The sequence below is a fragment of the Trachypithecus francoisi genome, unplaced genomic scaffold (genome assembly GCF_009764315.1).
Source record: "Trachypithecus francoisi isolate TF-2019V2 unplaced genomic scaffold, Tfra_2.0 Lachesis_group18, whole genome shotgun sequence".
NCBI lineage: Eukaryota > Metazoa > Chordata > Mammalia > Primates > Cercopithecidae > Trachypithecus > Trachypithecus francoisi.
Window position 1 is genome coordinate 2,917,181 of NW_022681463.1, and position 14,756 is coordinate 2,931,936.

At 43.9% G+C, this 14,756-nt stretch overlaps 1 protein-coding gene across 1 annotated transcript in view; it reads left to right on the top strand.

Annotated features, from left to right (window-relative positions):
* TUBGCP3 (tubulin gamma complex associated protein 3) overlaps window positions 1–8,875 on the top strand; it is a 94,907-nt gene extending 86,032 nt beyond the window's left edge. Inside the window, exons 21-22 of the mRNA XM_033177213.1 lie at window positions 4,587–4,703; window positions 7,728–8,875. Coding sequence (XP_033033104.1) covers window positions 4,587–4,703; window positions 7,728–7,886 — 276 coding nt within the window. The 3' untranslated portion in view covers window positions 7,887–8,875. The remainder of the gene's footprint in view (window positions 1–4,586; window positions 4,704–7,727) is intronic.
* Window positions 8,876–14,756: the final 5,881 nt, after the last annotated feature.

Below are 14,756 nucleotides of genomic sequence, written 5' to 3' on the forward strand. Positions count from 1 at the left end.
ATCATTCTAATAAAATTATTGTAATTCATGTTTATAAACTAAAGGGGAAAAATCATATGATCATCTCAATAGATGGAGAAAATCATTTAATACCAAGTAAAACCCAATAAAAAGGTTTGCATGAATAATCTTATAATAAAACATCATACTTGGGGTGAAATATTGGAAGCACACCCCTGGATGAGACACACACGCTCCTGCACTGATGCTCCCAGCCAGGGCTGCGAGCTGAGAGGAAGTACAGAGAGAAGGAAAGAAAGCTGGCATTTTGTTGTTGTTAGAAAAGTCTGTGGTTGTGTAGAATGAAACTAGACCCCTGTGTCTTGCCATGTACAAAAATCAAATCGAAATGGATTAAAGACTTAAATCTAAGACCTCACATTATGGAACTACTAAAGGCAAACATTGGGGGAAGCCAGGACATTGGTCTGGGCAAAGATGTCTTGAGTAATACTCTACAAGCAATGGCAAAAATGGACAAATGGGGTCACAACAAGTTAACAAGCTTCTGCACCCAAAGGAAGCAATCAACAAAGTGAAGAGGCAGCCCAGAGAACAGGAGAAAATATCTGCAAACTACCCATTGGCGAGGGATTGATAACCAGAATATATAAGGAGCTCAAACAGCTTAACTGGAAAAAATCTAGTAATTCAGTTAAAAAATAGGCAAAGGATCTGAAAGGGCATTTCTCGAAAGAAGACATGCAAATGGTAAACAGGCATCTGAAAAGGTGCTCAGCATCATGGATTATCGGAGACATGCAGATCAAAACTACAGTGTGCTGTCATCTCACCCCAGTTAAAATGGCTTTTATCCAAAAGTCAGGCAAGAACAAATGCTGACGAGGATGTGAAGAAAAGGGAACCCTCGCACACTGCTGAGGGATTAGTCCAGCCACCGTGGACGTAAGTTTATAGTCAAGTACATGTATGTCCTTAAGTTATAGAATAAGATCACCGTAGTTAAAAGAGTGGTGTGGGCTCAAGGAAAGACAAGTAAGTGGAACAGGGTAAGGTCCAGAAGCCCACAGGTAGACTTTACTCTGTGGCATGTGGCGCTGAGAGCCATGGGGCCTGGGCCTAATTAGGCAGCATTGGCTAATTTTAAACAGCTCAGAATATACTGTTTTACTCTACTAAGTTTAGATGTTTAATGTTAAAATTTTAAAGGCATACACCAACAAATGTTGGTCAGGATGTGAGACAACTCTTCTGCTGCTGGTTCTGGATGAACTGGAATAACCACTTTGCAATACTGTTAGGCAGTGACCAGTGCTGAACTCAGGACTACTCTGACCCAGCATTCTCTCTCCTAGGTGTAGTGCCCAACAGAAGTGCGTCTCAGGCACACCAGGTCCCATTCCCACAGCCAGGGCGTCTCAGGCACACCAGGCCCCGTTCCCATAGCCAGGGGCTTCTCCGGGAGGAGAGGTGGTGATTGGAAGGGGCCATAGGAACATCTGGGTGCTGAGTTGCCCTTGCTCTGCATCTGCATAGGGGTGACCTGGGCATATTCATCTTGTGATAACTTATTAAGCTGTTCACGTATGAGTGTTTACACTTTTTTATTTGTGTTATACTACAGTAAAATAGTATATTTCAAAAATCTGTTTAAAGAAATAAAAGAAGTTGGTGAGGAAAAGATGGGAAGTAGTGTAAATACTGTTATTTCTTTATCTTTTGTAAGCAAGCATCAAAAGATACTGTTTAAAGCTCATAAATGAAGTAAAACAGGTATACATATGTTAAAAGATGTTAGAGATAGGAATAGAATGTTTTCTAAAATCAGATGGCAAAAGGAAGGAGGACAATAATTATTATTGCCCAGATTAGAATATTGATATCATCCGAAGAAAAAGATGGTATGTTTTATGAAGTATAGGTAAAAAGGTAACCACTGGGACACAGTGTCACTGCCTGGCTATTAGAAGAAATACAGGTGATATGGTAGAAGATTACCACCCTCAGACTGGAAAGCGTAGTATAAATATGAAGACAGAACTAAGAGCAGATGTAGGTCACGTCAATCAGGGGACTTGGGTTCAACCCACATAATGAAAGAAAAAGCTGCTCAGTGGAGATGGTGTCTGCTTGATGCCCCGGGTGGGGGTGCTTGATGGCTTGTAGCTGAGGGCTGAAGGTCATGATCTGGGCAGACCTACAAGTTGGGAAGTTCTGGCCGGGCGCGGTGACTCACGCCTGTAATCCCAGCTCTTAGAGAGGCAGAGGTGGGAGGATAGCTTGAGCCCAGGAGTTGGAGACCTGCCTGGGCAATATAGCAAGACCCTGTTTTCCACAAAAAGGCGGGAGGGGGGAAGAAGACAAATTGGGAAGTTCTGGTGTAGAACAGAGTGATAGATAGTCTATAAAGAAAACAGTGGACATGAACAAGGCATATAAAGCAAATTAAATTCTTCGAAGGAAAGCAGGTTGTGGTTCAGAGCACAAAACAGTAAACATTGCAGGAAGGGCGCGTTGGAGTGATGGGAGGAGCAGGGCACAGTGAGGACCACGCAGAGCAGGCTTCCTGCAAGGCCCAGGTCATGCCGTATCAGTACTCACTTAGAAAACCACCAGCAAACAAGGAGAAATGGGTCAAAACACATGAATATTAGATGAATAATCAGTTTCTGGTCGGGCGCGGTGGCTCAAGCCTGTAATCCCAGCACTTTGGGAGGCTGAGACGGGTGGATCACGAGGTCAAGAGATCGAGACCATCCTGGCTAACATGGTGAAACCCCCGTCTCTACTAAAAAAAATACAAAAACTAGCCGGGCGAGGTGGCGGGCACCTGTAGTCCTAGCTCCTCGGGAGGCTGAGGCAGGAGAATGGTGTAAACCCGGGAGGCGGAGCTTGCAGTGAGCTGAGATCCGGCCACTGCACTCCAGTCCGTGCGACAGAGCGAGACTCTGCCTCAAAAAAAAAAAAAAAAAAAAAATCAGTTTCTTACAGACTATGAAAATAAAATGCACATAAATAAGAAAATATGAAAATTCATAACTGCCTATATTAATAAATTGGAGAGAATGAAAGTAAATAAACATCCCACTCAAAAAGTTGGAAAAGTAGGAATGAAACCTAAAGAAAAAGCCAAAGGACATAATTAGTAAAGATGAAAGTGAAAATTAGTGAATCAGAAAACAAGTTAATAAAGTCCAAGAGCGGGGCCTTTTTGGGGGCCAAGGAGTGGAGGGAAATTAAGCCACGAAGGAATCTGAGAGGTAGTGGGAGGAGAAGGCACACACTTACAAAACTAGTGAAAAGAACATACTCTTTTGCTCAGCTCTGTGGAAAAAATCTACTTGAAGGAAATGATTTTCCATAGGTTTCCGAAATTGGCCCCATGAGAGAAGGGAAATTGTAAGCAGAACAAATACTAAAGAAGAAACAAAGCCATCGAAGGGCTCCCACCAAAAAGCACCAGGTCAGCCGTGCTGAGAAAGCCTCCCGAACGCACCCGGGGTCAGCCTTGTGCTCTGTGAATTGTTTCAAGTCAGAAGAGGAGAGCTTCTAACTTGTGTAGGAAGCACCACGAGGCTGATGCCCTGTCTGAGAAAAACAAATCTGGGTTATAAATATTGATGGACAGATTTCACATAAAATATAATGAAAAATGGCCAGCAGAATTTAAAAGCATAATTTACGAAGACTGGGATTTATTTCAGGAATGCGGAGGTTTGGGAAATCCAGTAGTATACTTCGCCATATTTGACAAGCGAATTAAATCAGGGCTGGGTGTGGTGGCTCCTGCCTTTAATCCCTGCACTTTGGGAGGCCGAGGCGGGCAGATCACCTGAGGTCAGGAGTTCGAGACAAGCCTGGCCAACATGGTGAAACCCTGTCTCTACTAAAAATACAAAATTAGCTGGGCATGGTGGTTCATGCCTATAATCCCAGCTACTCGGGAGGCTGAGGCAGAAGAATCACTTGAACCCAGGAGACTGAGGTTGCAGTGAGCCGAGGTCGCGCCATTGCATTCTAGCCTGGGAGAGCGAAACTCCACCTCAAAAAAAGAAAAAAAAAATTCCTATATATGCTGTCTGAGAAAACATTTAGTCAAATTCATCATTGATTGAAAATGATCTTAAAAATAGAAATAAATGGGTATATCTCCAGTACTGAAAAATACATCATGGTTAGGGAACTAGAAGCATTGTCATTAAAGTCAAGATACTAGTTGAAAGGGTTGCAGACACTTTGAGCCAGCTGGTTCCACTTTCACACATACTGTCTTTGTTGTATAAAAGCGTGTACAGCAGGAGGGAAGGATAGAAGGCTGTTTATCACACTAAATGAGATGAATTATATACATTGTTACATGTTATACAATGTGATATTAAAAACAACAGAGGCAGTTCTCTGCGCCCAAATGTGTTCATATGAAATATTTTCAAGATACATTGTTAACTGGAAAAAGTAAGCTGGAGAGCAGTCTGGCATCAGAAAATTACTGTGAAAGTGTTGAACAGTACAGAGAGGCATAAAAAGCAGACACCTCCCGCTCCTCACATACCTGTTTTCAGCCCTACTCTGTAGCCTGTTTTCCATCGTGATTTTACTTACATTTGGTGCTTTTGATTCTCCAGGGCCAGTGGGGAGTGACGGCAGCAGAGGAAGAGGAGGAAAATAAGAGGATTGGAGAATTTAAAGAATCTATACCGAAAATGTGCTCACAGTTGCGAATATTGACCCATTTCTACCAGGTGTGTATGAGGAGTGGCTCTTCACACCCCTCTGCCCATGTTCTGTTCCTGACACTTGCTTTCATAGTGACGAGAGCTGAGTCAGCCCTGTCAGTCTGGCACTTACTTGTGTAGGTTTGAGTAGCACCCATGGCGGACCCTGTGACCCTCTGGGGGACTCAGGTATACCTGGGCTCCGGGCATTGCCAGTGTGCTGCCAGTGAGCACCCTGGCAAAGGGTGGCCCCTGTGCTCCCCCGTGGTGGGTGTGGGGACCCGGGGGTGGCCCCCGTGCTCCCCCGTGGTGGGTGTGGGGACCCGGGGGTGGCCCCCGTGCTCCCCCGTGGTGGGTGTGGGGACCCGGGGGTGGCCCCCGTGCTCCCCCGTGGTGGGACTGTGGGGATCCGGGGGTGGCCCCCGTGCTCCCCCGTGGTGGGACTGTGGGGATCCGGGGGTGGCCCCCGTGCTCCCCCGTGGTGGGTGTGGGGACCCGGGGGTGGCCCCCGTGCTCCCCCGTGGTGGGTGTGGGGACCCGGGGGTGGCCCCCGTGCTCCCCTGTGGTGGGACTGTGGGGATCTGCAGGTGTCTCTGCAGCCTTCACTTGGGCTTTTCAGTGACTCCCAATGGGGACCGTCCCTGAGGCAGCTGCCCAGCCTGGGTGAGGGGCCGGCCGGCCAGCAGACATTGTATAGACCCCAGAAGGCTAGGGACGGCTGCTCTGCACGTCTGTACCTCTGCTTTTGCCTCCATGTATGGGTCCAGTTTCTCATTTCTTCCATTTCTCAGTGTGATCTTAGAAGTAGAGATGAAAAGATTTCATGAAAAATATTTGTGTTTAGTCGCTGGTCAGTAATCGTGGAGCATCAATCCTCCAGCCCTCGGACATCGTGGGTTTGTGTGCTGGTGCCTTCATGTGGTTCAGAATGGAAAGTGAGACTCACTCGCTCTGTTCTGTGGGCATCTAGTTTGTTTCCCAGGTCCTCATACCTTTTTTTTTTTTTTTGAGATCAAGTCTCTCTCTGTCACCCAGGCTGCAGTGCAGTGGTGTGATCTTGGCTCACTGCAACCCCCACCTCGTGGGTTCAAACAATTCTACTGCCTCAGCCTCCCGAGTAGCTGGGATTACAAGCATGCACCACCACACCCGGCCTATTGTTATATTTTTAGTAGAGACAGGGTTTCACCATGTTGGCCAGACTGGTCTTGAACTCCTGACCTCAAGTGATCCACCTGCCTCAGCCTCCCAAAGTGCTGGGATTACAGGCATGAGTCACCGTGCCCGGCCCTCATACTTTTAAAATATTCCTTTGGCCTACTTTTTGCATTCTTGTTGAAGTTCATAAAAGGGGTAGTGACTGGCAGTCATGTTGTGTGCACAGGCGTCCCTATTGAATGGTGTTTGGACACGATGCCTTCTTGAACTCATGTTATTTGTGCAGTATGTATTCCTGTTTCTTAAACATGGACACCGAGTGGTTAGGTCCGTACAACTCACTAACATCAGACGGACAAATCCTTTGTGTGGCTACAAGGGAGCCGTGTGGAATTGTGAAGATTTGTCTGTGCTTATTTCTGAGAGAGACAATGATGTTCTTGTTCATGGTTCCACATTTCCCTGAGGGAGTTAATACATTTTTAAAAAGTAATTTTAATTACTGTAATCCCAATTTTACTCAAATTACAGTCTTAAATCTGAATGGTAATGATTTACAAAGAAGATTCTTTTCTGTAACAGCAGAAGTCTGTCTCTGCTCTCTGTGGTGGTGCCGGAGACAGCAGGGTGTTACTGCCATTGACTGGGAAAGAACATCCAGTCTCAAACCTGTGAAGAAATATTCTTAGATTTCCTTTTAGTCAGTTTCACAGATCGTTGTATTTCGATTTCATCACATCATCACAAAATAGGAAGTCACTGTCTATGTTTTGGCAATGTAACTTCTTAGGAGTGTTCTTCTCCCCTCACCTAAAAAGGCAGTGATACACACACACACACATGCACTCACGCGCGCACACACACACACACAGTATTTGCCTGATCAGAGGTGAAGTTACTTTATCAACACACCAGAGCCTGTGCCCAGACCTGCCTGTGAGCTTCGGCATTCGTGTTTCTGACCAGAAGCTGGGAAGGGGCAGCGATAGCTGGTGAAGACTTGGGTGGGGCTTGGTGAGGGCACAGTGCCTCAGTGACTTTTCTCTGCAGATGAGGCCTTTCCAGGCCAGTAGCTCCTGTGAACAGATCAGCACCCAGTGGCATGGAGCAGGCTCCGGCACTGCGCAGGCATGGAACAGGCTCCGGCACTGGGCAGGCATGGAACAGGCTCCGGCACTGGGCAGGCATGGAACAGGCTCCGGCACTGCGCAGGCATGGAACAGGCTCCGGCACTGGGCAGGCATGGGCCTGTACTCAGTACGCAAGTCTTTCAGCCTGAAATAGAAGCAGCCAGTCCTTTCGTCTTATCAGAGTTAGGGGAAACTTCTGTCACATCTTTACAAATGCCCTTCAGTAACAGGATGGTAGTGACACCAGTGCCCATGAAAAGGGCGGCTGCAGCCTCATGTACAGCAGCTAGACCCACAGACCCGACCGATGCTCTCAATTTGTTCTCCAGCGAGGGCTCTAGGACGAAATCCTCTTTTGTGAGTCATGTGAAAGATGAACTGTGTGGCACTGAGTTCTGCATTCAAAATAAAAAGAATAGAATGTTCTAACATCTGTTACTTTGCTGTTTTGCTTATTCTTGTGGAACTTAAGAACAAAGTGAAAAAACCTATTGGTTAGTTGTTTTCAAATAAAATGTATTCTTCACTAATTTGTCCTTGTGAAAGGGCGCCTGTTCCTAATGCAGGTGCACTGGCCGTGGGCACTCCAGGGTCCCAGCAGCTCTCGCTCCCTGGACACCTGCCCTGGTGGGCATTTACTAAGGCCCTGTTGATCTGGAAGGAAAAACAGACCCAACCCCCCAAAGGGGATTAAAGTCTGGGGAATACATTTGTGGGTCGTTCTTTTCTGCAACAATATTTCACTCCTTTTGCTTCTTTTCAGGGTATTGTGCAGCAGTTTTTGGTGTTACTGACGACCAGCTCTGATGAAAGTCTTCGGTTTCTTAGCTTCAGGCTGGATTTCAATGAGCATTACAAAGCCAGGGAGCCCAGGCTCCGCGTGTCTCTGGGTACCAGGGGGCGGCGCAGCTCCCACACGTGAAGCTTGCGATCCTCACAGGGAGCTGCAGATGATGCTGGTTGCACCGCTAGACACGAAATTCCCATCGACGTCCTCCAGGACCTGCATGCGGCAGGTGTCCTGCCCTTCCGCCCACGAGTGCGCCATGTTTCCGTGGAGCCGCGTGCGGGAGAAGCCACGTTGTGTTTCTCACGTCGGAGTCGAATGCATTTGTAAATCACTAAGTCAAGTAGGCTGGCTGCCCTGTTCACATTTGTCTCTAAAAGTCTTCATCGCTAAAAGATACCATAATTTGCTGAGGCTTCTTAAGCTTTCTATGTTATACTTTATATTTGTCACTTTAAAAAATCCATTTCTTTTAGAAAAAATTAGGGTGATAGCATATTCATTAGTTAAGATGGTAACGTCATTACTATTTTTTTAACATCCTCTTTAGAGGTAATTTTTGTTAACATAACCAAAAATTAAATTGAAACAAAATGTCCCAACTAAGAACATATATAGAGCATTTTATTTTTTTTGAGTGTTGTAAAATATTAGCCTCTGTGAGATCCTTTGTATCTTAATGCATTACCTTTACACATATTTATTCTTATTTTCTCTCCTTCCAGAGTTTACATTTTTATATTTAATTTACTATTTCAGATTTTTAAAATAGTATAGAAAAAAGTAGGAGTGATAGAGAACAAAAATACTCTTACACAGTGCAACCCAAATACCGTGAATGCATCAGCTAAAGCAGCGTGTACATAGGAATGATGAGAAAAAGTTAATGGAGTATTTTATTTTCAAAGTTCCTGATAAGCATTGGAAAGAAATCGACATGGATAATGAAGATTTCCTTTTTCCTTGCCTATTTTTTCATTGTAAATATTTATATACTACTGACCAAGATGTTGGGGTGGGGGGGATTGTTTTTTGTAAAAATGTCATTATCAGGTCACATAAATCTGCCTTTATGTTGCATAAGTGAAAATTTAGAAAATTAAAAGCAATTATCTTTCAGAGGCATTCATTATTTCTTGAATAGTTAAGGAAGGGACAGTTTACTTGCTGGATTTGAGGGTTGATAGGATTTGATTTAATATACTACAGCATATGAATTATTTAATCAACGAAACCAGGAAATTAGACTTCGCATGACTTTCAGCATAGAAGCAAAGGCAATGCCATCACTCAGGCCTCAGGAGCTTTAGTTACCTGAATCCACCTCTGACTCCTTTAGGTGTGAATTCCATTTAAAACTAAAGGGGCTGTCAGGAATCTTGGCCATGCAGAAACGAATCCATGGCGAAGGCCAGAAATTCAATGTTATTTTAGTTTTAAACTTCATAAAGTCAGAAATTTGAAACAGGTTTTTCTACTGCAAGGTTTTCTAGAAATTATGGCATATTGTGTATCTCCGAGAGAGGTTTGCCCAGGTTACTGACCATGCAGCCAGATTTTATTTTATTTTATCTTACGTTATTTTATTTTATATTTTATTTTATTTTATTCAGAGAGTTGTTCCAGGGATTAATCCTCGGTAAAAAGCACCCTAGCAAAGCCCCCCCTCGATTTTAGGGATTACGACTCCATTGGAATGTAGGAGTCACCAGGATTTAGGTCAGATTTGTAGACTATGGAGGGCTTCTGGGGGGTGTGGCCCTGGGGGGTGCCTGTGGGTCTGAGGGTGTGAGCTGGGATGGGGTGAGGCCTCTGAGGAGCCGCGTGGGACCCACTCCCTGTCATTGTGGATGCACAGCTGGGCTAGTTAGGGAGCCGGGGTCCCAAAACCCAGCATCAGGCAAGCATGGATGACTTGGGGGCTCCACACTGGGCTTGTGCGAAAAGGAGAACCCACAGTGTGGGCGACCGCACCAAGCTCTGGGAGGGTCGCGTCTTTATCCAGAAAATGCTAACTGTTCTTCCCTGTCATGCTTATTGTAAAGATTAGTGATGCTGTATCCTTAGGGTCCTGGGCAGCTCAAGCAGGCCACCTGGCTCCGTCCGCGAGGACACCTCTCGCCCACCAGGAAGTTCAGTGACTGTGGCCGAGGACACAGATATCCTTGGTTAGAAGGGCTGGCCGCCCTCATATCCTGCTGCATGGGTAGGCTCGACTGGAGAGGGGAATATTCTTGCCTTTCTTGCCTGGTTGTCAACTGCAGTGTTCATGGCATGATGATTCTCAAGTGCCTCTGGAAAAATGTGCCTCCAGAAAAATGTGCCTCCAGACATTAAAATGTAGGACAGAAGGACACAGCTTTGTTGAAGGAAAAGAGTACTTTTACCAAATAGCCATAGGCATACTTGAATCGTGTTAACGTGGCCTATGTGGAAGAGATGTGTGGTGCAGCTGAGGCATATGTAAGGGGCAGCCTTCATCCATAAATGATGCGTGTGTTCTGAGCGCCCCACTGCATGACCATTCCCCAGCCTCTCTGCCTCTTCTCAGCCCTCTCTCTTCCTAGACACAGCAATATTCAAATTAGGCCAGTTAACCCTACGGTGGCCTCTAAGTGTTCAAGTAAAAGGTAGAGTCACACGTATCCCACTCTAAGTCAAAAGCTAGAAATGACTAAGCTCAGCGAGGAAGGCATGTTGAAAGCCGACATAGGTTGAAAGGCCTCTTCCGCCAAACAGTTGGTCATGTGAATGTGAAGGAGAAGTTCTTGAAGGAAATTAAAAGTGATATTCCAGTGAACATAGAAAGACAGGAAAGCAAAACAGCCTTATTACTGATACAGAGAAAGTTGTAGTGGTCTGGATACGAGATCAAACCAGCACGACATTCACTTAAGCTAAAGCCTAATCCAGAGCAAGGCCCTAACTTCAATTCTGTGAAGGCTGAGAGAGGTGAGGAAGCCACAGAAGAAAAGCTGGAGGCCAGCAGAAGTTGATTGATGAGGTTGAAGGAAAGAAGCTATCTCCATGACACAATTGCAAGGTGAAGCAGCAAGAGCTGATGGAGAAGCTGCAGCAAGTCATCCAGAAGACCTAGCTGAGATAATTGATGAACGTGGCCAGACTGACGTGTTTTCATTATAGATGAAAGGGTCTTCTATGGGAAGAAGATGCCATCTAGGACTTTCATAGCTAGAGAGAAGTCAGTGTTTACCTTCAATGGAGAGGCTGATTGTCTTGCTAGGGGCCAATTAATGCAGCTGGTGATGCTAAGTTAAGGCCAATGCTCACTGGCCATTGTGGAAATCCTAGGGCGCTGAAGAGGGATGCTGAATCTCTGCCTGTGCTCTCTAAATGGAACAACAAAGCCTGGATGACAACATATCCATTTACAGCCTGGTTTACTGAATATTTTAACCACCCCCCCCCCACCCCAGATGGATTGCTCAGAAAAAAAGGTTATTTTCAAAATATTACTGCTCATTGATAGTGTACCTGATTGCCCACGAGCTCTGCTGGAGATGTACAAGGAGGTGCATATTGTTTTCCTGCCTGCTAACACAACATCCATTCCACAGGACCAAAGAGTAATTTCAACTTTCAAGTCTTACGATTTAGGAAATACAGTTTGTAAGGCTATAGCTGCCATAAATAGTGCCTCCTCTGAAGGATCTTGGAAAAGTAAACTGAAAATCTTCTGGAAAGGATTCACCATTCTAGATGCCATTATGAACACGATTCATGGGAGGAGGTAAAAATGTCAGCACAAATAGGAGTTTGGAAGAAGATGATTCCAATCCTCATGGATGACTTCGAGGGTCGAGACATCAATGGAGGAAGGGACTGCAGATGTTGTGGGACTAGTAAGAGAAGGAGAATTAGAAGCGGAGCCTGAAGATGAGACTGAACTACTGCAATCTTACGATGCAACTTGATGAGGAGTTGCTCATTCATGTAAGCCATCTAGTTGCAACGTTCATCTGTCCGTCATCTTTGCTTATGGATGAGCAAAGAAAGTGGTTTCTTGAGATGGAATCCACTCATGGTGAAGATGCCATGAACATTGCTGAAATGACAACAAAGGATTTAGAATATTCCATAAACGCAGTTGATAAAGCAGTGGCAGGATTTGAGAGGATTGTCTCCAGTGTTGAAAGAAGTTCAGTGTGGGTAAAATGCTATCCAACAGTATCACATGCTACAGAGAAATCTTTTGTAAAAAGAAGAGTGCATTGATGTGGCAAACTTCATTGTTGTCTTTTTTTAAAGACTGCCACTGCCACTCTAACCTTCAGCAGCCACCACCCCGATCAGCCAGGAGGTATCTGCATCTCGGCAAGACCTTCCACCAGCAAAAAGGTGACACAGCTTGCTGAAGGCTCAGATGCTCAGTAGCATACATTAGCAATAAAGTATTGTTTATGCACGTTGGTTTTTTAGGCATTGTCTGTTGCACACTTAATAGACTAGAGTGTAAGCATAACTTTTGGATGCACTTGGAAACCCAAAAATTCGTGTGACTCATTTTATTGTGATTCTTCCTTTCTTGTGGTCTGCAACCAGACCCATGATACCTCTGAGGTCTGCCATATTCTTTGGTATGGAAATAATGATCAAAAGAATGCAATTCAGTGTGTAAATGGTAGGTGGGGCCAGGTTCTTTCTGTGTTTGGTGAACCTGGACTGGACCGTGCAAGGGTCTGTTGGAATGTGACTTGGTGGAAAGAAAGGAAGAATGGCGGGTCAGACGAGCTTATGATGTGATTCTTAAAATTTTGCCAATTGTCAGAAAAATCACTGTCTTGGACAAGTATTTGTACTAATGACTTGTAGTTTTAGCAGCATATGAATTGGTCGGCGTCTTTGGTGGGCAGGTTATAAAGAATGTTTCCACTTTCTACTATGGTTACCACACCAGATATCCTGATTCTGAGGTAATGTATGCATTTTCATTTAGGTTTTCAAATTTGTTGGCATTCATTTTTACGTAGATTCCTTGATAATGTTTCAAATATTCATTTTTGAGTTATATTCCTTAATATTTTCTATTCATGGCTCTCTTTTTCCTTGCTGGTCACATTTACCAAATTTTGTTTATACTTTATGTCTTTCAAGAATTATCTTTTTTTGGGGGTGGGTGTTACTTATTTTACTATCGATACATTTTTTTTTCTTTTGCTTTATTTATAAATTACTTTTTTTTTTTTTTCCCTGAGACGGTGTTTGGCTCTTGTTGCCCAGGCTGGAGTGCAGTAGCGTGATCTCGGCTCACTGCAACCTCTGTCTTCCCAGTTTAAGTGTTTCTTCTGCCTCAGACTCCCAAGTAGCTGGGACTACAGGTACGTGTCACCACGCCTGGCTAAGTTTTGCATTTTTAGTAGAGATGGGGTTTCACCATACTGGCCAGACTGGTCTCGAACTCCTGACCTCAGGTGATCCGCTCACCTCGGCCTCCCCAGGTTACAGGTGTGAGCCACTGTGCCTGGCCATAAATTACTATGTTATATTTAATATCTTCTTTTGGTTTAATGTTTCATGAATTGAATGTGTATAGAATTTGTTGTGTCATTGTTTAATAAGCATTTCCAACTGTAAGTTATCCTCTGCATGTAACTGTAGTTACTATCACAGGTTTTTACATATATAGTTTATTTTCAATGTTATTAATACCTAACTAGTATGTAATTTCTGTTAATTTTCTTAATTCTGGATATAGTTAACATTTCAAAATTTCCGGGAAGTTTGGTTTTTTTTCCTTCAATTTTTTTCTTTTAGAAAAAGGAAAAGGAAAATTTGCCAAACATGTATCAAAATATATTACAAAGCTATAGTGCATATACAGTGTGGTATAGGAACAGAAAGAAACATCCATGGAGTAGAATAAAGTGACTAAAATCGCCAGTGTTCACAGGTCTTTAGTAGGTTCACTACAGAAATACGTCAAGTGTCTGATTATTCAGCAAATGCTTTGGGGTAAATTGTTTCAGGTACAAACCATTTGGAGAAAATTTAAATTAAAGACTTTAGCTCAGAAGAAAAATTCAGATAGATTAAATTCACATAGGGTAAATATGAATGATTAAAAGCATAATTACTAGAAAAAAATGCAATGTTTTTATAATCCCAGGGTTTCTGACTTTTAACATGACACCAAGGATGAAAGCTATGAAGGAAGGTGATGAAAGATTTAACTACCTAAAATGGAAAACTGTTTCCCGGTGAAAGTCAACATTACAATAGTCAAGACAAATGACAGACTTAGAAAATCTAATTACAACATTGACCACAAAATCTATATTCTTAATTATAGCAGGCCCTTGTAAATGAATTTAATGTCTACTAATAATTCCAAGCATATCAGTGAGGAATTTAGGAAAGAAATACAAAACACAAGAAAACATATAAAATGCAAAGAAATATGCTCAGTCGTAGCCTCACTGGTTAGGTTGTCGTGACACAGAATATATTGTTGTGTTAATATCAACACAATTCAAGTGTGTAATCTGATGCGTGTTGATGGGTGTGGGCAGCAGGAGGCACTACAGCCCCGGAGGAAGCGTTCTTGCCTAGCCCCTTCCCCGCCCCTCTCATCAGGGTCCCATCCCCAGGCAGCTGCTGCCCTGCTTTCTGTCATAGACGGCTCTCATTTTGTAGAATTCTGTTACATTTGGTTTGTCTGTGTTGGGTGTTTTCAGTAACCCTAATTATGTCCAGGGGCATTTCATGTTGTTCCTGCATCAGAAGTTAGCTCTGCTTTCTTTCTGAGTAGCCCCTGCTGTGGCTGCATCACCGTGGGCTCATCCGTTCTCCTATGTGGGCCTCTTTGGGTTGTTCCCAAAGTACATTATAAACAAAGCTGCTGTGAACATTGGTGCACAAGTTATATGGATAAATGCTTCCATTTTTCTTGAGTAAATTCTTAGGAGAGGAATGGCTAGATCATGTGAAAGGTTTACATTTCATTTTTTAAGAGACTGCCAAAATGGTCAAACCATTTGACATTCT